Below are 27,105 nucleotides of genomic sequence, written 5' to 3' on the forward strand. Positions count from 1 at the left end.
GTGACCATTCTCTGAGCCAGGAAGAAGGGAGTGGCTTCTACCCAAGATGTAACTAGGGGCAGATCCCCCTAGTTACAGAGCCTGCATGAGAGCTAGGAATTGATTGGCTCCAGGACATGGGGTGATACCTGCCCAGACTAATGATGGCAGCCCAGTAAAGCTGGAGGGTATGAGAGTCCTGGCAGGTGTAACTGATTGTAGGAGGAGTCGGAAATAGGGCCACAAAGGAGGATGGGTGCAGAGATTTAAAACGAAGATGCGGCAGCCACTGGGGGGAGTGAGCCACATGGTCTGAGCTGTTAAGATTCCCTCTTGCGAGGAGGGAGTGAGCACATACATCCCCTCTTGCTACCACATGTCTCAGCTGTTAAGATCCCCTCTTGCTGAGGTGAGGGGAGCAAGCCACATGGTCTCAGCTGTTAAGATCCCCTCTGGCCGAGGTGAAGAGGAGAGAGAACCATGCAGTTTTGGCCAGAGTGCAGACCCCTGCAGCCAGATGACAAGGAGAGCTACGTGATTTCAGCAGAGTAAGAATCCCCTCTTGGTGAGGTGAAAGAGGGAGCCATGTGGTTTTGGCAGGGTGCGGACCCTCTCTTTCCCAGGTGAAAGGGAAAAACCACGCAGCTTTGCCAGAATGGAGATCCCTGCAGCCAGGTAAAGAAGAAAGCCACATGCTTTTGGTGGAGTGCGGACCCCTGCAGCTTTGGTAGAAGAGGCCCACGTGGCTTTGTGATGCCCCCTTTGGCCATGTGGCCTGAAAAAGCAAGAGAGACTTTGACTGGAACTGGGTACAAAGGACTCTTGCCAGTGGACCATGAGAGGGTACCACAGTACTTTGGATTAACTAGAGATCCTGCTTGCACGGTGACACAGCTGACGGTGCCAGCTGCCTGCAGCACAGACGTGTGCTCTTTTCCTGATTTACGGTACCCGGAGTTGGGACAGTGGGAGAAGGGAGCTCTGTGTGGGTGTAGGTGTATACCCTAAAGGACTTTGATATTTTAGTGGTGGCATTAGGCCTGAATAGCATTAAATAAACATTTTGTTTCCTTTTCAAAAATCTCTGGCATTAAGAGATGTCTTTCCAATTGTCAGCGGACAGAAGGGCCCAGTAGATATTAGTATTTTGTTTTGGGGAGGGGCCCCTGTTGTATAGCAGTTTTGGGCATCCCTAGGTGGGCCAAATATTGTATTGCCCCTCCCTCGGACCACCTCTTGTTCCGTAACACTAACAGCTAGGAGTGTCCAACCTGCTGTCCAGAGGCCATGTCCGGCCCAGGATGGCTATGAATGCAGCCCAAAAGCAAAATCGTAAGTTCACTTAAACCCTTTCTCTTTTTTGCTCATAAGTTTGCATTAGTTTTTCTGTATTTAATGTATGGCCCAAACAATTCTTCTTCTTCCAGCGTGGCCCAGAGATGTCAAAAAGTTGGATAACCCAACTAGATGTTAGAGGCCCTGAGCTCGTAGGCAGAGAAGTGAGGGCTTGGGGGATATACTGAAGTTGATGTTTCATCTATTGAATGGACAAGTAATCACAACTGTGTAGTTCTAAAGGCGTGAATCCATGTCAGCTGAATCATAATGACTTCTAGTCCATTAATTTAGTTCTTTATTTTCAGCCTAGTGTCAAGTAAGTAACTTTCTACAAGAAAGAAATTATTTTCCAATAAGAGCCTGCCCTTACATCAAGTCTATGATGGCTTCCACTGTAATTTCCCTAGTATGGTTTACTATGGGCTCAACTGGGCATCTCCACATCCACAAATATGGTCATAAGGGCCTTAGATAAGGAGGTGTTAAGTAACCATTTGGACCAGCTAAAGATTTTAATTATGTGCTAAGCCCACCAGTAGATGGTGGTTTCCAGCTTAACAAAGGAATGGACAAAATCTAGCAATCCTAAGTGTTATACACATTCTTTCTAGGACTTAAAGAGTACATGTAAGCACTGTTCTTTTCTTGAATTGAAGTGACAAAGGCTGGAAAAGATATCCTTAATTTAGAAAAACTATCCGGTATGATAAGGTACCCTGGACTAAATTAGGACTCAGAACTGGACAGCAAATACATGCATAGGTTAAATTCTACACGTTCCTTCCAGCTGAATGCAAAGAACTACTAATTCTTGCTGTTTATCTGAATGATAGATGTTTTCTTGATATGATCATGATTACAATAGCACAGAAGCTGAATTTATATGCTCCAGTGCGAATGATACACTGCAAATAGTAACTGATACAGATGTTGCTTCAAAATGTGCAGTAATACACAGTAATTCTCTGTAAGCCATATCTATTGTCATGTTTGGAAAGAAAACTTAGATATGAACATACTCTAAAAAAGTTAAGCTATTACTTTGTTAACATCATAAGAGTTTCTTAAAGGAAGAAGCTTGGGACAATGTGGGTGCTATAGTAAACATTTCTAGTCAATTAAGATGGTTTACTCTAGCCAAAATACCAAGCCTACACCTGTCTAGCAAATATATAGGAATAACATGGTTCATGACCATTACAGAATTCTACAAATCCTGCCTAATTTATTACTATCACTCTCACATCCTAATATATAACAAGAAAGTAAGAACACTGACTACAGGGGATTTAAATGGGAAGTTATTCATGCAATGCCATTGGGACCCCATAATGCTAGTGCTCAGACATTCTCTAAAGAGTCTACTATACAAATATTTGAAGCCTGGTGACTTTGGCAGAAGCCTAATCCCAACATCCTGCTTTGAAAACTTGAGTTGGAGATTCAGTAATTCCCTAACACAGTGATCACATGCAGCTCATTGGGAAGAAAACCACTGGAGGTCATTGGACTTTCATACAGACACAGGTTAATGGCATCACAAGTGTCCTTTATGTCACAGGTGATGTCAGAACTTCATTCCCAAAAGCATGAAGTAGCATAATAGAGCTCCCTAATGAAATGGAAACAGTTTATACATAAGTATGTAATGGGAGGACATAATGAAGGTAAGATTTTTAAAAATGAATAAAATAGTAACAAAGAAAAGAAAAATAGCTCAAAGTTGGTACCTATAAATAAAGAGAGAGAAAAGCCAAAATATTAATATCAGAACTAGAAGCAGATGAACATCATACATATCCTCATACAGGGTAAAGGGGCCAAAAACATGGCGATCAAAAATTTTGACTAGTCCTTATTGGTGTGTCTCAGTGGATTGAGTGTCAACCCACAAAATAAAAGTTCCCATTTCTATTATCAGTCAGGGACCACCAGGTCACTGGTTGGGAAGTGTGGTAGGCAACTAATTGATGTTCCTTCTCCTTCTCTTTCTTTATCCCTTCTCCTCTCTCCAAAAATAAATAAATAAAATCTATACTTAAATAAAGAAGAGTTGACTTTGGGTAGTGAGCACACAAAGCAATATACTGAACATGGATCATAGAAATGTACACTTCAAACCTACATAATCTTATTTAGCAACATCACCCCAATAGAAATAATTTTTAAAAGAGAAAACAAACTGTGGAAAAAATATATAACTAGGATCCTCAAAGTCAATTCATTCTGTATAAATAAGACAGAAACCATTTCCCACATTATTTCGTGAAAGCAACAAAAACACTTACAAGCTACTGTGGGCTACGGATTGATTATTAAATCTTCCATGTGAGGTCTAAAATAACATGAACAAATAAAAATAAAATTAAAAGAATAAGAATTATACTTGTGAAAAATGCTAACAGTAAATTTAATAACTTAGATAAAATGGGTAAAGTATAGGAAAAACACAAACTGCTGAAATGCCCCAAAGAAATTGATAAGCTAAGTACTCCTTTATCTCCTAAGAGTTGAGACATCCTTTTCTGTAGACATTATTATGTCATAGGAAACACTAAGGAACCTTCAGAGATTACTAGAAATAGCAAGTGAATTTAGCAAGTTTCTAAAATTCAAGATCCAAAAAATTACTCAATTGCACTTCTATATATTAGCATCAACAACAATTGGAAAATAAAAACATCTTAACTGGCCTGACACTTTCTGCTGCCTCCCTCTGTGAGCCCTGAGTTGCCATTTAGCAAGTCCAACAATGTCACTGGAGAAACTTGGTCTATATAGTCCTTTATCTACATGGAAAAAAAACAAAAAGGAGGACTCAGAGCAGCTTAATATCCTAGCCATCCCAGCTAGGCACCATTCATAGGAACAAAGTCATCTTCTACCTTCTTTAATGGCCTAGCAATCAAGTGAGCACTAGAGAGTGACCCCAGTCCACATCAAAAGAATCATTCAGTCAGGTTATCCCTGCACTAACAGAAGGAAGACAAGGAGGACAAGGAGTAACAGCCCTAACCTTGAAGCTTTAGATGTGTAAAACTTGACATAGTAAATAGAAAGTTTTTAATTATTAATGGAAATGAATCATAAAAATATATTTTATCTACTCAGAAGAAATAAGCTTTGATATTTTTCACCATAAAATAAATTCTATATGGGTTAAAAAAAATTTTGAAAGCCATTTTGAAAACCTTAGCCATTATCAAATATCTAGCAAATATCAAACAACAAATATTTGTAGAAAATATACAAATTAGTTTAATGTACTAAGGGTTCATCAAAACTCATCAGAAAATTCTCATTCTAGTAGATCAAGAATTCAAGAATAAATGTGACAAAGTTAATTGAGTGGATTCCATGTCCCAGGCACTGTGCAGGGAACAGAGTGCACAATGACAGTGAAGGAGCTTTCCCTGACTTCACAGAGACCATTGAATACAGACAATTAACCAAGATTTTACCTTATCACATGAAGTAACTATACAAATTTAAAAATTAGCTAAATGCCTGTGTTCGTCCTTTTGAGCTACCATAAAAGAATACTATAGACTAGGTGGTAGACAACTAACAATTATTTCTCACAGTTCTAGAAACTGAGAAGACCAGGTCAAGGTGCTGGCAGCTTCAGTGTCTGCTGAGAGCTTGTTCCCTGGGTCCTCAGCAGGCATGAAGGACAAGAGAACTCTCTGTGGTCTCTAGAATAAGGACTTGAATCCTATTCATAAGGACTCTACATTCATGACCTAATCACTTCCCAAAGACACCACCTCCAAATACAACCACATTAAGAAAAGATTTATTTCTTAACTCAGCCTCAGAGGTACAGGGAGAGTGAGTGGGGATTGTAAGTCCAACAGTCCATAAACAATATATATCACTTGGTGGGGATTTCATCTAATGTTCGATGAAAAACAAGGGTGAAGCTTAAGCAAAAAAAAAAAAATTAGTGTCTAACAATGGAATGTGTCTCTGAGACCATCTGTATTGTATGGATACACAGGAACTTGAAACAGCACACCTGTGTGCACAGCTGTCTCTGGGTGTCAAGTCTATACAGAAGCTCTGGCATTGAAGCTTCAACTTTGTGAGGTCTCTGAAGTGTCAGACCCCAAGATGACAACTATTTAATTAGATAGAGCATCTAGTATAACATTGAAATCATAAACCTACACAACATTTAATGACACTGTTGGGAGAGGATGGCAGGGAGGTAGGTGGGAGCAGAGCCCAGTTCTCCCTGTGCTCACTGGAACACCTGGCTGATCTCGGAGGAACAGACTGAACAGCCAATGGAATCCCAGCTTATATGAAGTTTGGAGGCAAAAAATTGCAGAGCACATTGTAAAACAGATGTTGAGAAGATTGTGGGTACCAAGGCTGCTGTGGCCCCTGATCGGCACCTGCTGCTGATATGGGCAGGAATCTTAGAGAACCAGCTCCCTCCCCTACCAGAGCAGGGAGAACAGCCTGGCACAAGAAGGGACCTGGATGCTGGAAGTTGCTGGGAGGAATAGAGACAAAGTGGGAGACACACAGATGCAGTATACATCCTTTGGCTGTGGACCTCAGCACCAGGGAAATTGGGGTCCTAGGCTACACCTGGAGAGGGGAGGAGTGGGGCCATGTGGGAGCTTGACTTGGATAAACTCCAGACTGGTTGGAAAGCTGGGCAATGTAGAAAGGCAGGTGATTGTTGAGAGCTACTTCGTAAGGAAATCTCAGCACTAGCTGAATCACCACGAGAAAGATTTCAGTTGCTCCCACCCACAGACTGACGGCACAGCTGAGCAAAATCAGGCACCCCACTTGTGTTAAGCTCCACGCCAAAGATTGACTCATGCATAAGACTGACTCACACCCAAGACTGACTCACACCCGAGATTGACTCACACTGTGCGCCCAAAGACTAAGGGGCTGATCTGAGCCTGAAAGCTCACAGAGGACCTGGGCCAGCATTGCCCAGGAAACTGTGAATATTGTAAGCCAGACCTGGTACCCATCCTCTCAATACCTTTAGAAGAGAATAAAGCAAAGCCTGGCCCACTCTTTCTGTGGCATCCAGGAAGACCAGCAGAACTCACTGAACAGGTTTAAAGTCAACAGGAGGCTTAATATTTGTTTATCTTTTTGGACCCTCTCTTCTTTTTCCTTTCTTTTCTTCTTCCCCCAGGGGAAACAATGAGACATGGAATTACCAAAGGTTCGGAGAAAGATCAAAAGTGGGAGCACAAAGCAAACCCCAAAACTGAGAAACTGAGGCAAATGTCACTTGGCCATCCCGTGGAGGTGGGATTGTAGTGTTTATGTGTATTATTATTATCTTTTCATTATTTTTACTGCTCTCACTACTTTTTTCCATTCATCTTCTTTATGTTTAGTTTTCTACATTTTCTTTCTCTGTTTAATTGCATTGTTTCACTGGTTTTTATTCTCTCTTTATTGTCGCTTTAATTATCTCTTTAATTTTCCTTCTTTCACAGAACCCATGTTCCAATAACACACAACTCTTGACCAGGTACTTTTTATTCCACTTACCCAAATGATATGTTCCTTGCCATGTTAATGTTGTTCCAATATTGTTGTAAATAGTTGTTGTTCCATACAATTGTACATAACGCACAGCAACTCTCCCTGATCTTAGCCCACGTCACTTCCATCCTGAGCATTATTATCACTGTAGTTAACTCTATTATCTCTCACACTACACTTACTTTCTATCCTTTACTCTCAATATACCTTATCACATAAACTTGCTCTGTTTTCTGGATTCAGCTCACAATCATCCTCCCCTCTAACAAGAGTCCTTTCTTTCTTTCACCTTTTGTAAAAAGTGGCTAGTTGGGTGAAATATCACAGTTAACCTTATACTTATCCAAGGAATCTCCTACTTGCTGGAACTTTAAACCCCATGAAATACTCTCCTGCTGCCTTAATCCATGTTGCCTACCCGCTGCCACTGATCACATACAATAGGTGGGAGCTACAAACATCAGTATACCTACTAGAGGAGAGAAACCACCAAAAATGGAACCACCAAAAGATAAATACCCAACTATAACAAGAGAGCCCACACAAACAGAGGAAAGGGCAAACCTACAACATCCAGCCCAGGAGATCAAAGAGACCACACCACTGAACCTCATAGAATTCCTATCATAGAAGTTCACCTTACAAAACAGCTAGCAAAGCTAAACATCAGGAAGCACAGAAACAAACAAAAAGAGTCACCTAAAATGGGGAGACAAAAAAAGAACATGCAATCAAAAGGAATGGAAGACTCCCAAGTAAAAGAGCTAAACGAAATGGAGGCACCAAATGATCAGATGTAGACTTTAAAATAATGGTTATAAAGATGCTCAAGGACCTCAAAGACACTACAAGGAACTGAGTGAGAACTACATCAGCATGAAAAAGGTAATAGAAACTATAAACAAAAACCAGGAAGAAATGAACTATAAAATCTCAAAAATAACAACACTAGAAAAAATTGCAAGCAGGCTTCATGAAGCAGGGGACCAAATCAGTGAGCTGGAGGACAAGGTTAAAAAAAAAAAAAAACATTTATAGACATCTCCCAAGATAGAGTCGTAGAAGGAAGCACTGTACTTTCTCGCACAACCAAGTTTAAAAACAACAAAGTTTTAGCAACAAAAATGAAGCCAAATGACAGAAAATTGAACTACACGGAAATCTGACATCAACAAACCCTTCAGCCAAACTGGTAAGAGGGGCAGAGCCAACAGCAGAGTGAGGTCAGGCAGGAAAGATACACCAGATTGACCCGGGCCTGCAACCAAGGTGAACCAGTAGCGGTGGGCGGATCCCAGGTGTGGAGAATCGGGCACACCCACTGAGGACACAAGGCGGTGGACCCACTGAGGCCAAAAGGTGGTGCACCCACTGAGGGCTTATCGTGGCCACACATTCGCGTGCAGATAAAGCAGTGAAGGAGTGAGCAGTGAGAAAGATTGCAGGCCCCAGCAGCAGGAAGTGGTAGACAGAACAGCCATTGTTCCTTTCTGAACCCCTCCCCACATACAGTGTCACAAACCAGCAACCTGGGTGGCTCCACCCTGGTGAACAACTAAGGCTCCGCTCCTCATACATAACAGGCACAAACAGATCAAAACATGGCTCAAGAACAACTCAGAGCCCCAGAGCCAATGAATCTAAGTGAAGAAGAAATAGCCAAACTTTCAGATGCACAGTTCAAAACACTGGTGATCAGGAAGCTCACAGAACTGGTTGATTTTAGTCACAAATGAGAAGAACATATGAAGGCTAAACTCATTAAAATGAAGGGAAATGCACTGGAAAACAATAGTAATGACAAGGAAACTTGGACTCAAATCAAAGGAGTGGACAAGAAGGAGGAAAAAAATGACCAAACAGAAAAGGATGAAAAACAAGAATTCAAAAAAAGGAGGGGAGGCTTAGGAACCTTTAGGACATCTTTAAACGTTACAAAATCCAAATTATAGGGGTACCAGAAGGGGAAAAGGAACAACCACAAGTGGAAAACTTGTTTAAACAGATAATAAAGGAGAACATCCCCATTCTTGCAAAGAAAAATAGACTTCCAGAAAATTCAGGAAGCTCAGAAAGTCCCAAAGTTGGACCCAAGAAGGAACACACCGAGGCACATCATCATTACGTTAGCCAAGGATAAATGAAGGAGAGAATCCCAGAAGCAGCAAGAGCTAAGGGAACAGTCACCTACAAAGAAGTCCCCATCAGACTGTCAGTGGATTTCTCAAAAGAGACCTTCCAGGCAAGAAGGGGCTGGAAAGAAGTATTCCAAGTCATGAAATCCAAAGACCTACATCCAAGATTGATCTATCCAGCAAAGCTTTCATTTAGAATGGAAGGGCAGATAAAGTGCTTCTCAGATAAGATCAAATTCAGGGAGTTCATCATCACCAAACCCTTATTATATAAATGTTAAAGGGACTTACCTAAGGAAAAGAAGATAAAAAAATATGAACAGTGAAAGGACAGCACTCACAGTTATGAAGAACCACACCTAAAACAAAAGCAAACTAAGAGGGCAGCTAGATCAGAAGCAGAACCATAGAAATGAAGATCACATGGAGGGTTAGCTACAGGGGAGTGGGAGAAGTAGAAGGGGGGAGTAGGTACAGAAAATAAGTAACACAGACGGTAGGTAGAAAATAGATAGGGGGAGGACAAGAATAGTATGGGAAATATAGAATCTAAAGCACTTGAGACTCGTGGTCATAAACTAAAGGGGGGAATGGTGGGGGAGGTAATGTGCAGGGTAGAGGAGAATGATGGGGGGAAGAGAAGAACTGCAATGGAATAATTAATAAAATATATTTTTAAAAATAATATACATTTTAAAAAGCACCTACAGAATGGCCATCATAAACGAAGCCACAAACAATAAGTGTTGGAGAGGTTGTGGAGAATAGGGGACCCTAATCCATTGTTAGTGGGATTGCAGACTGGTACAACTACTGTGGAAAACAGTATGGAATTCTCTAAAAAAAACTAAAAATGAACCTGCCTTTTGACCCAGCAATTCCACTGCTGGGATTACATCCTAAGAACCCTAAAACACCAACCCAAAATAACATATGCACCACAATGTCCATAGCAGCACAATTTACAATAGCCACGACCTGGAAGCAACCTAGATGCCTGTCAGTAAATGAATGGATCATAAAGTTATGGTACATATACACAATGGAATTCTATGCAGCAGAAAGAAAGAAGGAGCTCCTACCCTTTGAAACAGCATGTATGGAACAGGAAACTATTATGCTGAGTGAAATAAGCCAGGAGTTGAAAGACAAATACCATATGATCTCACCTTTAACAGAAAGCTAAACAAGGAAAAGAACAAGCAAGCAAAATAAAAAACAAAGACACTGAAATAGAGAACACAGGGATAGTGACCACAGGTGGGGGGAGGAAATTTCAGGGGGGTAAACGGAAAGCATTTACAGAAACAAGTATAAAGGACACATGGACAACAACCAAGGGGGGTGGAAATAAAAGGGAGGTGGGGAACACTGGGTGGGGGGGCTGCGATGGGAGTAAAAAACAGAAACCTGTAATTGAACAATAATTAAATAAATTTGAAAAAACACCTACATAGACCAAGAAAAGCAAAAGAGACTCAGAAATCATGACTAGGTGGTAAGGGAACTGCATGACAACATGAAATAGAATAATAGCCATATTATAGAAATACCAGAAAAAAACAAAAGAAGATCAAAGAATAGAAAACATGTTTGAAAAAGTGATGATGAAAAACTTCCCTAATTTGATGACAGAAAATTCACACAACTCCAGAAAACACAGAGTCCCAATCAACAGGAGCCCAAACTGGCCGACTCCAAAACACACCATAATTAAAATGCCAAAATTCCAAGAAAAGAGAGAATCTTAAAGGCAGCAAGGGGAAAACAGGAAGTCACATACAAGGGAGCCCTGATAAGGCTAGCAGCTCACTTCTCAAAGGAAATGCTCCAAACCCAAAGAGAATGGCAAGAAATATTCCAAGTAATGAGAACCAGAGGCCTGCAACCAAGGCCACTTTACCCAGCAAGGCTCTCAATTAACATGGAAGGACAAATAAGGAGCTTCCCAGAAAAACAAAATCTAAAAGCACACATCTCCACCCAACCAGCTCTGCAAGAGATGCTAAAGGAACTGCTTTAAGAAAAGGAAGGAAAACAGCCAGAGAGAGAGAAGAACATAGGTACAAAAATGGCAATGAGTAAGTACCTATCAATAATAACCTTAAACGTAAACACATTAAATGCTCCAATCAAAAGACACAGAATAGCTGAATGGATAAGAAGGCATGATTCACACATATGCTGCCTACAAGAGACCCACCTCAGGACAAAAGACCTATGCAGACTAAAAGTGAAGGGCTGAAAACAAATTTTTCAAGCAAACAAACGGGGGAGGGGGGTGGGGAAGCTGGACTAGGAATTTCCATATCAGACAAAATAGACTTCAAAAGTAGAACAATAAAAAGAGACCCAGAAGCTCACTTCATAATACTCAAGGGAATACCCAATAAGAATTCATAAATGTTAAATATATATGCACCCAAGATAGGAGCACCCAAATACATAAAGAAAATCTTGGAGAACTTCAACAAAGATACTAACAGAAAGACAAATATAGTAGGGGAGTTTAACACTCCACTGTAAAAAAATGGATAGATCTTCCAAACACAGTATTAACAAAGATATTACAGCATTGAACAATGTCCTAAATTAAATGAACTAAACTGATACATAGAGAGCCATTCATCCCAAAAGAGCCAAATACAAATTCTTTTCCAATGCACATGGAACATTTTCAAAGATACACTACATGATAAGACACAAAACAAGCCTCAACAATTCAAGAAAATTGAAATCATATCAAGCACTTTCTCTAACCACAAGGGACTGAAACTAGAAAACAACCCCAATGAAAAAAAACTCAAAAACACTCAAACTCACGGAAATTAAATAGCATGTTATTAATGAATGGGTCAAAAATTAGATCAAGAAAGGAATCAAACAGTTTCTGGAAACAAATGAAAATGACCTAACAACAATCCAAATCTTAGGGGACACATCAAAGGCATACAACAGAGGGAAGGTCATAGCAATACAGGCCTACCTAAAACAAACAAACAAGAAAAAAACATAGAAACATTTCAAATAAACAACCTAACCCTACACCGACAAGAACTCAGGGAACAACAACAAAGACAGCCCAGAGCAAGAGAAGGAAGGAAAAAAACAACATCAGAGCAGAATTAAATAACATAGAGACTAAAAGCACAATTCTAAGAATCATTACATCCAGGAATTGGTTCTGTGAAAAGATAAACAAAATTAACAAGCCTTTAAGCAGACCCACCAAGGAAAACAGAGAAAGGACCTAAATAAACACAATCGCAAATGAAACAGGACAGATTACAACTGATAGCACAGAAATGCAAAAGATTATAAGAAATTGCTATGAAAAACTATTTGTCAAGAAAATTAGGTAAAACTATGAACACCTAGGAAAAATGGAAAATTTTCTAGAAAAATGTAATTCTCCTAGCTCAATGAAGAAGAAGCAGGAAGCATGAATAGACCAATAACAGCTGCTGAAATTGAAGCAGTAATCAAAAAACTCCCAAACAACAAAAGCCCTGAACTGGATTTTTTCACAGGACAATTCAACAAAGTATTTAAGGAATAACTAACCCCAATCCTTTACAGACTATTACAAAAATTCCAAGAAGGTAGAACATTCCAAAACTTTTTTTATGTAGCCAGCATCATCATAATCCCAAAACCAGATAAAGACACAACAAAGAAACAAAACTTCAAGCCAATATCACAGATGAACATAAACACTAAAAACATCAATGAAATATTTGCAAACTGCATCCGACAATTCATTAAAAAGATCATACACCATTGACCAAGTGGAATTCATCCAGGGATGCTAGGATGGTACAACATTCACAAAACAATAAAGGTAATACATCACATAAACAAAAGCAAAGATGAAAATCACATGATCATATCAATAGATACAGAAAAAGCATTTGATGAGATACAGCACCCATTTATGATGAAAACACTCAGCCAAGTGGGAATATAGGGAGTATTCCTCAACATAATAAAGGCCATATATGAGAGACCTAAAGTCAACATTATACTCCATGGGCAAAAACTGAAAACTTTCCCACTAAGATCAGGAACAAGACAAGGAGGTCCGCTTTACCCACTTCTTTTGGACATACTATTGAAAGTCCTAGCCATAGCAATCAGACAAGAAAAACAAATAAAAGACATCCAAGCAAAAAAAGAGGAAACAAAGCTGTCATTGTTTGCAAATGACATGATAATGTACATAAAAAATCCTGTAGACACCACCAAAAAAACTGCTCGACTTAATAAATGAATTTGGTAAAAACAGCATGATACAAAGACAATATTCAGAAGTCAAACTCACTTTTGAACGCCAGCAATGAAACATCAGAAACAGAAATCAGGAAAAAAATCCCATTTGATATAGCAACAAGAAAAATAAAACACCCAGGAATAAACCTAACCAAGAATGTTAAAGACTGTGCTAACAAAACTATACAACACTAAAGAAAGAAATTAAGGAAGACACAAACAAATGGAAACATACCATGTTTGTGGATCAGAAGAATTAAAATCAGCAGAATGTCTATACTACTCAAAGCAATTTATACATTCAATTCAGTACCTATTAAAGTACTAATAGTATATTTCACACATAGAGAAAAAACACTTCAAAAATTTCTATAGAACCTTGAATGACTCCAAAGACCTGCAGCAATCTTGAGAAAGAAGAATAAAGTAGGAGAGATCACAATATCTCATATCAATCTGTATTAAAAGGCCACTGTAATCACAACAGCCTAGTACTGACATAAGAACAGACACATAGACCAATGGAACAAAATGAAGAACCTAAAAATAAACCTAAGTCTCTAGTGTAAATTAATATTCGACAAAAGAGGCTCTGAACGGCTCTATGTACCAGCTCCCCTAACAGGATCATATCAGTGACCCATCCTCAACTTCACTGACTTTCTTCTGCTTGCTCAGATCTACTGTTGAGCCACTTTAGTGGATTTCTTATTTCAATTATTTTCTACAATTTATTTGTGTTCTTTCTCATGATTTTCATCTGTTTAATGATATCAATCACTTGTCATTAAGACATTGTTTTATAGTTTCTTTATTTCAGCTCTTTAGACATGATCTTCCTTAGCTTTATGAATATTTTAAAATAACTATATGCCACTGATCAGTCTATGCCACTGATCTCACAAGTTTCCCCATTACTCAGAAGCATTCAACATGATAAAATAATGAAATGGGGTGGTGAAATCTCTTATGAGAGTGCCACTTGAGACAAAAGACAGCACAAAACAATGTTGATTTCTTATCCAATATGATATGGTATATACTTCAGACATGCCTACACTTGAATGAAGCCATCTCTGTACTCAGAACAGATGAAAGTTAGTGAATAGAATGTGGAACTCAGAAGGGCATCATCATTCCTACACCTATTACACATTATAACCCAGCTAAGATATTTTTGATTCAGTTAATTAAAAGTTTGAACTTGGTATGTTTGAAAGCCCTAGTGCCCAAAGAGGAATACTTGTACCAATGAACACAGTCATTGTTCCTTTAGGTTTTCCATGGAAAATGTCCATGGTTATGTTGGGATCCCCAGGCTGATAAAACAGGAAGATCCCTGTACTGAGTTCAGTGCTTGGTACTAATTAATGACAGAAAACTGGGTTGCTACACACAAATGAAGGCATGAAATACAATATCTCCTTCTACTCCCATGCCCAGTAGACAGCAATATAAAACAGGGGGAAAACAACAAAACCAAACCATTATAGACTTAATTTCAATGATAATTAAGGTTTGAGTCTCCCAACCAAATAACATTCTCTGACTAGCCAAGAAATTGGCAGAAAGTGAAAGAAATACAAAATTAGTGGTTGAGAAGTTATGATAGTTAACTTTGATCACATGACAAGCTGTAGAACCTCAGTGTGAAGTGGATGTTTTATTTTATGTAACCATTTCTTTATCTCTTTATTTCCCCCCCTCTGCTACTTCAAGTAAAAAGCATTGGAGGTTCATATATCAATTAGGTTAAAAGTGGGAGTATTTACTGTCATAAAAACAGGCACATGGACCAATGGAACAGAACAGAGAGCCCAGAAATAATCCCAAGTGTCTACAGTCAATCAATATTCAACAAAGGGAGCAACTGGAGACTTCCACCAAGATGGAGGCATAGGTGGAGACGGCGTGCTACCTCACACAACCAAGTTTAGAGACAATTAAATAATAGCAACAGAAAACACAGCCAGAACACAGAAAATTGAGCTTTTCAGGAGTCTGATAACAACAAATTCTTCAGCCTGACCAGTAAGAGGGGCAAAACCAGCAGCTGACAGAGCAGGGTAGCACAGGAGGGACTCAGGCACATGGAATCCAGGCTCAGGGTTGGACCTGGTAGGCAACTCAGCAAGCGATTGCAGGGAAACAGCGAGGGAATAGGGCTGCAGGTTGACTGTGGTCGCGCATTCCTGTGTGGATAGACAAGCGAGGGAGTGGGCAATTGGACGAGAGCCAGCAGCCCCAGCGGCAAGGCTAGCGGTGGCAGAAGGGGCCGCCATTTTACCACTCTGACCCCGCCTCTACATACAGCGTCATAATCCAGCGACCTAAGTGGCCCTGCTCTGGTGAACAACTTAAGGCTCTGCTCCTCACCAGGCTGTGAGAAACAGCAGAGGGGGCTGCCATTTCCCCGCTCTGACCCCGCCTCCACATGCAGCGTCACAACCCAGCCACCTGGGAGTCCAAGGCTCCACTCCTTATACTTAATGGTTGCAAACAGACCAAAAATGGCTCGATAAGATCTCAAAGCCCCAGAACCTATAAATCTAAGTGATGAAGAAATAGCAAAACTCTCAGATGTACAGTTTAAAACACTGGTGATCAGGATCCTCACAGAACTGGTTGATTATAGCCACAAATTAGACAAACATATGAAGGCGAAACTAATTGAAATGAATGGAATTGCACAGGACACCAATAGCAATGAAAAGGAAACTGGGACTCAAATCAATGGAGTGGACCAGAAGAAAGCAAATAATGGCCAAACAGAAAAGTTTGATGTTGGGAGGTAGGGATGGGTGGGGAGGGAAGTATGGTGGAGTGAAAATGGAGACAACTATACTTGAACAACAATAAATTAATAAATAAAGACACTGTCTTAACCTCAGAAATTTGTTCTAAACATTAGCAAAATTGCTTTGTCATTATTTTGTATAAAACACATTGTCAAAGGTAGCTTCTTTTTCACTTTTTAAAGGAAAAATAAAACTCTTCTAAAGCTCATTTCAGTATAAACAATAGAGAACAAACTGACAATGATCAGAGGGGAGAAAGTAGGGAGATAGCAGAAAAAGCTAAAGAGGCAAGCCAAGTAGCAAGAATAAGGGACACATGGGCATGAACAATGTGGAGGCATTGATCGTGGGAGGTGGGATTTGGTGGTATGGGGCATGGAAGAGCAATGGGGAAAAAAATCAGGAAAACTGTAAATGAACAATGAAAAGGAAGGGTACAAGTTGAACTTAGATTATTCTTCTGAATAATAGGAAAAAATACCTGTGCCTTTTTATTCATCCTTCCATATTTCTGTATTAGATTGATTCTAACCTCAATGAGTAATTGCCTCTACTTTTGATACCTTCTATGAAAAAAGAAAAGCATCCCAAGAGAATGCATTGAGTTGACTAAGTCATCCATTGTTAGAATGAACTGCCTCTTTGTTGTTTCAGAATTAGTAACAAGTGCATTCAATATGAATGACACATTCCCAGTCTATCGATAGCTAACTTCCTACACCAGAGTTTCTTCATAGCATTTGTCATTTCTGAATTTCTCAAAGCGTATATTAGAGGATTCAACATGGGAGTCATAACAGTATAAGCCACAGTTAAGAATTTATCAAGAGGGAAGTTAGAAACAGGTCTAACATACATAAAAATGCAGGGAACAAAAAAGAGAACAACCACCGTGATGTGGGAACCACAGGTAGACAGGGCTTTGCGCCTCCCTTCCTGACTGTGACTTTTAAGGGAACTTAGGATGACTCCATAGGATATTAGTAGACAAATGAAGATGATCATGCAGATTGCTCCACCATTGGCAATCACAGTGAGGCCTACGAAGTAGGTGTCAGTGCAGGCGAGTTCTAATAGTGGGTACATGTCACAGGTGAAATGGTCAATAACATTGGGGCCACAGAAGGGGAGGTTGTACACAAAGACAAGTTGGACCACAGAATGACCAAAACCTCCAGCCCAGGACACCACCAACAGCAGGATGCAAACCTGTCTATTCATGATGGTTATGTACTGCAGTGGCTTACAGATGGCCACATAGCGATCATAGGCCATGGCCACCAGAAGGAAGACCTCAGCACCTCCAAAAAGGTGTTCCAGAAAGAGCTGTCCCATGCAAGCTGAGAAGGAAATTGTCTTTTGACCACAGAGTAGGTCTATGATCAATTTGGGTGAAATGACAGTGGAATATGCTGTGTCCATGAGTGACAGATACACCAGAAAGAGATACATTGGGGAGCCCAGAGAGGGGCTGGCAAGAACAGTCACCACAATGAGCAGGTTGCCCACCATTGTCACAATGTAAGTGAGTAAAAATATGACAAATAATGCCTTTTGGCCCCCAGGATCCTGAGTGAGGCCCAGGAGGACAAAATCTGTCACATTGTTACTATGTCCCATTTAGTCTTCTTTAAAGCCTGTTTCTAGGATGAGAGGTCCGGAGAAGGCACCTGTAATGAAATGGTGAGTGAACTATGAATACATTAATTATATCTTGGAGTGCATATTCATTATTTTATCTTCTACAGGGGTTTACACACAATAAAGTTTTGCTGAACATCTATAAGTTCTTCCTAGTAGCCGATTACACCTTCCCTTGCCAATTGTGCTTCTCCTCACATGATTTTGTTTTGGCTACAAGTAAGAGGTTTACCCTCTCAGTCTTAGTGGATTGTTGACCAAGAAAGCATCAAAGGCCCCACAGCAAGTAGTATCTTTAATAAAGCCTAGTTAAACTGTCAGTCCTGGGCATCAAGTCAATAATGACTTACTCTCAGATGGTGGCAAAAAAAATCTCTAAATAAATTGGCATGAGTCAAGCCTCTGAGTTGGTAGTATTCATGGTGAGAATCTTTATACTATAATTAATGAAGCACCAAAAATAATGTCTCTTTTGGAACAACTCACTTAATACTATGATAAGTTGCTATTTGGTATTCAGTCCTTTCTGTCTCAAGGATGTTCAGTCTTCATGGATTCTCAATAAGTATCCACAGACAGGTCTGTATCCAACCATGACATAATTAGCACATTGTTCCCTAATGCAATTACTAAATTAGACTCTGTGACTCTCTGCAACTTTTTGGTTTCCTTTTTTTTTCTATCAGTTCTTGAAGAAGTTGTAATTTTCTCAATGTAATCTTTGTCTATCCTATACCCCTTAACACAGAGACATCATATAGATTCTCACCAAATATTTTTGAAATTCACTGACCAGTGGCTATCATGAACTCTTATGTTACCAGAGGGTATTATTTTTTTTTTGCAAAACTCTTGGGGTTGCCTAGGTATTGAGGAAGGAAAACACAGGCACTGAAAAGAGAGGTAGAAGACAATGAGACATGGTTATATTTATAATTCTTCCAAGGTACTGAGAGTGCTCAGAAATGGAGCTTTGGTGCCCAGGTTCAAAAAATCAGCATATGCAAGGGAAGAGCCCAACATTAGTTTAAAAAGGCATGGGGTTGAGTCATTTCTAAATGTAATTGCATCTGTGTCTCAGTTTGCTCTTTGGAAGATAAAGGGCTAGAGCTAGAAAATCTCAGAAACTTTGTCCAGGCTTACCTTCCATGGCACACTTTGTGCAACCCCATCTTACATTCTATTCTACTGACTTTTTCATATTTTTATAATAAAACAGAAATGTCCAAGCCTATAACTGTTCCTTAAAAAAGGCTACCCACTGGTAAGTGGCATTTTATCATTACAGAGACCAAATACCGATTACGAGTTATTCGATTCAGTGTATTCTGATTGGGGAGAGTGTAGCACAGTAATGCATCACATGGCCTCTGGAGACGCATTGTCTGTGTTGAAAACTCAGCTTTGCCACTTACTACTATGTGAGCCTGGGGGAACTAATAAACCTTTCTGTGCCTCAGTTTCATCCTTTTTAGAATGGGGATACCAATGGATCCTGCCTCTTGGGTTGTTGTTTTATTACAAGTAAATACATAAAATATTGGCTGGCACCCAGTAAAGGTTCAATAAATGATAGCTATCATTAATGTTCTTGAATGCTTCACTATCAACACTGTATCACAGGAATCATCTAGGTCTTTGTCAATGTGGTAAGAATTATAGACATAGGCCAAGGATAAAAAGAATATTATACTCTATGAAGCCTTATTTAGGCATAGGATAAAATTGTTTGTCTCGGGAATCATCTATTTGATTATGCATGAGTAGTAGCATTCACCTGTGTTAGAATGTATTTAGACTAGAAGCAAGGTGAATAACAGGGGTAAGAGTGGGACCCATACAACATAGGAAGAACTGAATAGCATAAAATGAACGAAACAAAAGATCAAATCAGGAAGGTGAAATTATATTTAAGAAATAAATATCCAGCAGTGATAAGAATATTAATGTGAATATTAAGTGAGATCAATACTCTTTTCAAAATTCTTCTTCAGAAAAATTTTCTTTCTTGAGAAAGTGTTAGAAGCCTGGTCCCCAGGGATCTTCCAGGATTTACTCAGGAGGCATCTTAAAATGCTTTAAGAAATAAAGACAGAATGCAACTTAATAAAGAAAAGCAAAGAAAATTATTTTAAAAATTGATTCCTCCGATTCCCCTACATCTGATGGTGAAGGACAATGTTAAATAAGAGAGAAGACTTGCACAACTATAAACACAGACCTAAATTTTTTGCTTATTGCTTGCAGAGGAAAATTACAAAATCACTTACATTCAAAGACAGACAAACTAATTTTATTCCATAAATTTGGCGGGGGAAGGAGGAATGGAGGATGTGCTGAAATGTAGACCCTTCTTTACAAGCCAGCTGTGAGGACCACCCTACATGCCTCATTCACATTGCTGCTTCCAGTTTATTCAGAAGCTCTACCATTCTTGAAGCTGTAGGCCTATAAAGGCACACCTATTGAAGAACATGAGAATATAAGGTACTCTATATCCAATTCTCTTTTTTTGCTCTTTATGCAGAATCTATCTAGTGCCCTTATTCTTATTAATCATCAACGTTAGATTTCTCCAGAATAAATCTTCCACTAGCGAGGTAAATTATTTAGATGTACAAACTCGGTATATAATCTGTTTTCTGCTGTTTAACTCATCAAAGATCCAGGACTATAAAAACTGCCAGAAAGTATTATTAGACTTTTAACTTAAACCACTAAGTTGACACTTCTCTACTTAAAAAAACATCTTTTAGGTCCTGGCTGGTGTAGCTCAGTGGATTGAGCATGGGCCTGTGGACCACATGATCACGGATGGATTTCCAGTCAGGGCATATGCCTGGGTTGCAGGCCAGTTCCCAGCAGGGGACTCACAAGAGGCAACCATACATTGATGTTTCTCTCCCTCTCTCCTTCCCTTCCCCTCTAAAGATAAATAAATAAAATATTTTTTTAAATAAATAATAAATAAAAAACATCATTTAACTTAGTTTCTTAAGAGCCTGGATTTTTAAAATGATAAGTTAAAATTCCATAGTAACAAAGATACCCTCTAAAGTACTTTAAAATTACAGCTTTAAAATTCTATAAGTGATAATGAACAAGGCACTTCCCTGAACACAGGTTTCTTTGAAATATTTACCAATATAAGTTGCTGCAGTAATTTTTTATTATATTTACTGGGATGGTATTAGTTAGTAAGAACATATAGGTTTCAAGTGTGCATTTCTATGATACTTGATATACGTATTGCACTGTGCGCCCACTAACAAAAGTCAAATCATCTTCCATCACCATAGATTTGGCCCCCTCCACTCTTCATTACTAATACTTACATTCCCTCTGGTTACCACCATACTGTTGTCTGTGTCTATGAACTCAGTTTGAAAACACAAATCAAGCATCCATATCAGAACCAAAATCTCACATGGGAAATGTGGTCCGAAATATTGTGATAACTATGCAAGTATCAAGGGGAACACACTGTGGAGTATATGATTGTGTGGCCACTTTGCTGTAGCCCTGAAACTAGTACAGAATAATATTGAATGTAAAGTATAATTTTAAAATTTCAAAATAAAAAATCCAAAATCTCATATCAAGTTTCTAGAATTCAACAGGAAACTATTTCTCCCTATTTTAATACACATGCTACATTAACGATTTTAAATTCTCTCATTATTTTCTATAAGTTATGTAAATTTTTTAAATTTAATTATTATTCAAACACAGTTTTCTGTCTTTTATTCCCATCCCAGCCCACCCCCGCAGTGCTCCCCACGTCCCTCCCATTTCCACCCCTGTTAGTTTTTGTCCATGCATCCTTTGTACTTGTTCCTGTGAATCCTTCCCTTTAAATTCTCTCATTATTTTTATATTAAGTTGGGGGGGTGACATAAGATATATTCACCACTATGCTCATTACACCCTTATTCATGGTGACCAAGACATGAAAACAACCAAAGTGTCCCTCAGTAGGTGACTGGATAAAAGAGATGAGGCACATACACACAACACTACTCCTCATGAGAAAAGATGAAACTCTTCCATTGCAACAATGTGGATGGACCACAAAATTCTACCAAGTGAAATAAGTCAGACAGGAAAAGTCAAGGGCCATATGATTTCACTCATATCTGGGAAAGAAAACTAAAAGCAACCCATTAATAAGGAAGAAAAACAAACAAAAACTCATAGACAGAGTCAACAGTATGGCGGTTACCCCAGAGGGAAGAGGGGGAGGGGGAGGGTAAAGGGGGTCATATATATGGTGACAGAAAAAGATTTGACTTTGGACGGTGAACACACAATGCAATATACAAATGATGTATCATAAATTGTCTGCTTTGAAGGTCTTAGAATAATTAGATATGTTAATTTACCATATAAAATATAAGACCCCATGAACAAAGACTATGAACCCATTAGTATATTTGGAATGCATTGAATGTTTCTCTTTGTTATTTAACAAAACAAACAAGAAATACCTATCAGGCTATAATGCCAGAAACCAAACACGTTTTGTGCATTCTGGTTCATTTCCTTATTTTGCCAGCTTATTTTTCTTAATTCAGAATTCTTCCAATGAAAATATGTATATTTAAGACATTAGCAATATTTAAATATGTTGTATAAATTTTGCTTGTTCTAAGAACTCACCTCAGGTCTGTTCCTTAGTCTTTAAAATCAGAGCTTCTTTCACTGGCAGTGACTGTGGGTACCTCATGTATCTATGTGTGACCATGGAACACTGAGTAATGTATAGAGATCAGTAGATGTGCAAATAGCTTCATGCAGCTGCACTTCCCATGTGTCCACACAGACTCCCCATCACCTCAATCTTTCACACAAGGGTTGCAGTATCCAACACAGATATCTAGGATATAAAGACACTTAAATAAAACATAATATGTACTTGTAAAATACTTGAACACTCTCACCTGATGAGAAAATCCCTTCAGAGAAAACTAACAATGTTGTGTTCTCATGGCTATGTAAAAACTGGCTGAATTTGTGGAAATTAACTTGGTCAAATCCATTATTTGCCAATACAAAAACCCCAGAAATTTTAAAACACTGAAAGCAGTTACTTCAATGTACTTCTCCTCAGCAGATTGCAGTAAAATAAACAGCAAGTACTTTCCCGTGAGGACTTAGGACAGCATTCATGTCTCTGACCATCAATCTCTGTAGCTAACAGACAAATGCTGAGATTTATCTTCCTCAAGTAGCCAATGACTGGGTGTTCTCCCAGTTAGAAGTCTTCAGCCTTTCAGTCACTCAAACAGCATATCCCTAAAGACTCCTTTTTCCTAATTAAAAGTATGTCTGTTTGTAGGGGTGACTTTCCTCACAAGGTCCCCCGGTCAACCACGGATGAAAGTAAACACTGCCAAGACATGATCAGCTTGGGGAGGAATGGTGGCCCAACCCTCAAAAGGGAAGGGCCAACAGCCCCCAGCTCAAGGGGCTTTTACTGGGTTTCATTTACACGAGAATACAGGTAGGGATCAAACAATAGATATTCAAAGAACTATGAGTGCTTATTCTCAGTTAGGATCAGATAGCTAATGAGCCATAAATCTTTGAGGAAGAAACTTGTTGCTTAGAACCTTACCATTTAAATGAGATCATTCTAAACAAAGCAAGTTTCACAGGATTTTACATATTCTTTCTTATGACTGATTTGACCCTGATAAAGTCCTTTCCAGCACAGACTGCACTGCGTTCACCAATGTAGGTTTTTAGGCTTAAGTGGATTAGAGCCAGGCAGCACTTCTCCCAGATTGAAATGGGGACTCAGGATATCTCAGAGGCAGAGGAGGGGGGCAGGGGGGAAGAGTTCATTGCTCTTTGTTGCAGCCCCCAGAGTCTTTCCATGATGGTCTCCAAAGTGATAGTGTATGGCCTAGGTTGCCCCTCCTCTGAGGAGTCTTACCCATCAAGGACTTCCGACCATACTTTAGGGGCGGGGAGGAAACTGAGGCAGTGTTTGCTACCAGAGACAAACTTTGTCTCCTGCAGCTCACATTCCAGAGGTCACTTGTTCATCCTTAGCCACAGCAGGTAGAGTTACAATTCCTAGAACTAGGCAGAGCAGTCCACAACATCTCTTCTTCTCCCCATATTTGTCCCCCAAAATTGGGACCTTACACACATTTCTACAAGCAATGAAAGATATCTATGCCGAGAAAAATATACAAGGAAACATCTGAAGAATCAGATACCAGTTGAAGATAGATTACAGCTTAGGCAGAAAGTTGAGTTTCCAGAACTCTCTTAAGTATTTCTATCAGAAGAATAATTTTTCCAAGTTTTTGGGCAGACCCAGCCTCTCTGGCTTTTTATACCATTTCTATTTAAAGAGAAAAGAAAATGTAAAGCCATTATAGATTACTTTATTAGAAACTTAGAACAAATTTAAATGAGGTAATGGCAGTTTTGTCCCCTACAACAATCCTCAAAGAAAAATATTCGGGTCTTGCCAAGAAAGAATAGCACACAGACAAGTAGATGAACAGCCAGTAATTTCAAAAGAAAAATTATATAAAGAAAATCAGAATTTATGGGTTTCATTTTAGCAAATCTTTAGGTAAGGCAAACATTATTTAAGCACAAAGGAAGGGAGAACCAGTCTGAAGTCCCTTTATCAGCCATATCCTTAGAATACGAGGTCCTTACTGCCAGGAATCTCCAGCCTTCTGTCCATAGGCCACTTCTGGCCAAGGATGCCTATGAATGCAATCCAATGCAAAAATCACAAATTTACTTAAAACAATTTTTTTGCTCAGCAGTTTCCATAAATTCAAGAAATTTGAAATCATACTAAGCATCTTCTCTGACCACAAGGGACTGAAATTGGAAACTAACCCCAAAGGAAAAAAACCAAAGTACCCAAAATCATGGAGACTGAATGGTATTCTATTAAACAATGAATGGGTCAAGAATGAAATTAGGGAAGAAAACAAAACCTGTCTGGAAACAAATGAAAATGATCTCACAACAACCCAAAACTTATGGGACACAGTGAAGGCAGTCCTGAGAGGGAAGTTTATAGCAATACAGGCCTACCTAAATAAGATAGAAACATTTCAAACAAACAACTTAACCCTACGCGTGCAAGAACTTGAGGAACAACAACAAAGACAGCCCAGAGCAAGCAGAAGGAAGAAAATAACCAAGGTTAGAGCACAATTAAATGACATAGAAACTAAAAGCGCAATTCTAAGGATCATTGAACCCAGGAGTTGGTTCTTTGAAAAGATAAACAAAACAGACAAGCCTTTAAGTAGGCTCTTCAGAGAGAAGACACAAAGAAACACAATCAGAAATGAAAGAGGAGAGATTACAACTGATACCACAGAAATAGAAGGGATTGTAAGAAATTACTATGAACAACTGTATGCCAAGAAATTTGAAAACCTAGGGAAAATGGACACATTTCTAGAAAAATATAATCTCCCAAAACTCAATGAAAAAGTAGAAAACCTGAATAGTCCAATAACAGCAAAAGGAATTTAAGCAGTAATCAAAAAACTCCCATTACACAAAAGCCCCCGACCACATGGTTTCACAGGAGAATTCTACAAAGCATTTAAGGAAAAGCTTACCCTTATTCTCCACAGACTATTCCAAAAAATCCAGAAGGATGGAAAACTCCCAAATTCTTTTTATGAAGCCAGCATCATCCTAATTCCAAAACCAGATAGACACACAATAAAGAAAGAGAACTTAAGGCCAATATTGCTGATGAACACAGATGCTAAAATTGTCAACAAAATATTGGCAAATCGCATCCAACAATATATCAAAAAGATCATACACCATGACCAAGTGGGATTCATCCCAGGGATGCAAGGATACTTCAATATTCGCAAATCAGTAAATGTAATATATCACATAAAGAAAAGCAAAGACATAAACCACATGATCATATCAATAGATGCGGAAAAAGCTTTTGATAAGGTACAACCCCCATTTATGATAAAAACACTCAGCAAAGTGGGAATAGAGGGAGCATTCCTCAATATATTAAAGGCCATATATGAGAGACCTACAGCTAACATTATACTCAATGGGCAAAACCTAAGAGGTTTTCCACTAAGATCAGGAACAAGAAAAGGATGTCCACTTTCACCACTTCTATTCATTATAGTATTGGAAGTTTTAACCACAGCTATCAGACAAGAAAAGGAAATAAAAGGCATCCAAATAGGAAAGGAGGAAGCAAAACTGTCACTGTGTGCAGATGACATGATAGTAGACATGGAAAATCCTATAGACTCTACCTAAAAACTGCTCAAACTAATTAACGAATTTGGCAAAACAGCAGGTTACAAAGTCAATATCCAGAAATCAAAGGCATTTTTGTACACCAACAATGAATCAGCAGAAGCAGAAATCAAGGAAAAAAATCCCATTCGATATAGCAAAAACAAAAATAAAATATCTGGGAATAAACCTGACTAAGGAGGTAAAACACCTGTATGCAGAAAACTACACTGCACTAAAGAAAGAAATCAGACTTCCGCCAAGATGGAGGCATAGGTGGATATCTGTGCCTTCTCACACAACCAAGTTTAGAGACAACTCAATGTTAGCAACAGGAAACACAGCCAGAACACAGAAAATTGAACTATTCGGAGGTCTGTTAACAACAAATTCTTCAGTCTGACCGGTAAGAGGGGCGAAACCAGCAGCAGGTGGAGCCAGGTAGCACAAAAAAACTCAGTCAGACGGACTGGGGCGCGCAGAATCCAGGAGCAGGGTTGGACCTAGTGAGCGACCAAGCAGGCCACCAAGCGAGTGAACGCGGGAAAACACTGAGGGAACAGGCCTACTGGTTGACTGTGATCATGCATTTGTGCACGGATAGACAAGCCAGGGAGTGAGCGATTGGACCCGGACCCAGCAGGTCCCCACAGCAAGCGGCAGGGAGGGAACGGCCATTTCCCTGCTCTGACCACGCCCCCACATACAGCGTCACAACCCAGCGACCTGGGAGTCCAAGGCTCCTTTCCTCACACTTAAAGGGCAGGAACAGACCAAAAATGGCTCAAGAAGATCTCTAAGCCCCAGAGCCTATAAATCTCAGTGATGAAGAAATAGCAAAACTCTCAGACGCACAGTTTAAAACACTGGTGAGCAGGATCCTCATACAACTGGTTGATTATAGCCACAAATTAGACAAATATATGAAGGCGAAACTAATTGAAATGAATGGAATTGCACAGGAAACCAATAGCAATGAAAAGGAAACTGAGACTCAAATCAATAGAGTGGACCAGAAGAAAGCAAATAATGGCCAAACACAAAAGAGTCAAGAAGCAAGAATTCAAAGAAATGAGGAGCGTCTTAGGAACCTCCAGGATATCTTTAAATGCTCCAACATCTGAATTATAGGGGTACCAGAAGGG

At 39.3% G+C, this 27,105-nt stretch overlaps 1 protein-coding gene across 1 annotated transcript; it reads right to left on the reverse strand.

The window, feature by feature from the left end:
• Window positions 1-16,720: 16,720 nt before the first annotated feature.
• LOC119055788 (olfactory receptor 4A5-like) lies at window positions 16,721-17,668 on the reverse strand. Its single transcript, XM_053661950.1, has one exon. It carries the CDS (start codon window positions 17,666-17,668, stop codon window positions 16,721-16,723), a length of 948 nt encoding a protein of 315 aa, XP_053517925.1.
• Window positions 17,669-27,105: the final 9,437 nt, after the last annotated feature.

Source organism: Artibeus jamaicensis, unplaced genomic scaffold (assembly GCF_021234435.1).
Source record: "Artibeus jamaicensis isolate MK-2021 breed Jamaican fruit bat unplaced genomic scaffold, CSHL_Jam_final contig_1022, whole genome shotgun sequence".
Classification (NCBI taxonomy): domain Eukaryota; kingdom Metazoa; phylum Chordata; class Mammalia; order Chiroptera; family Phyllostomidae; genus Artibeus; species Artibeus jamaicensis.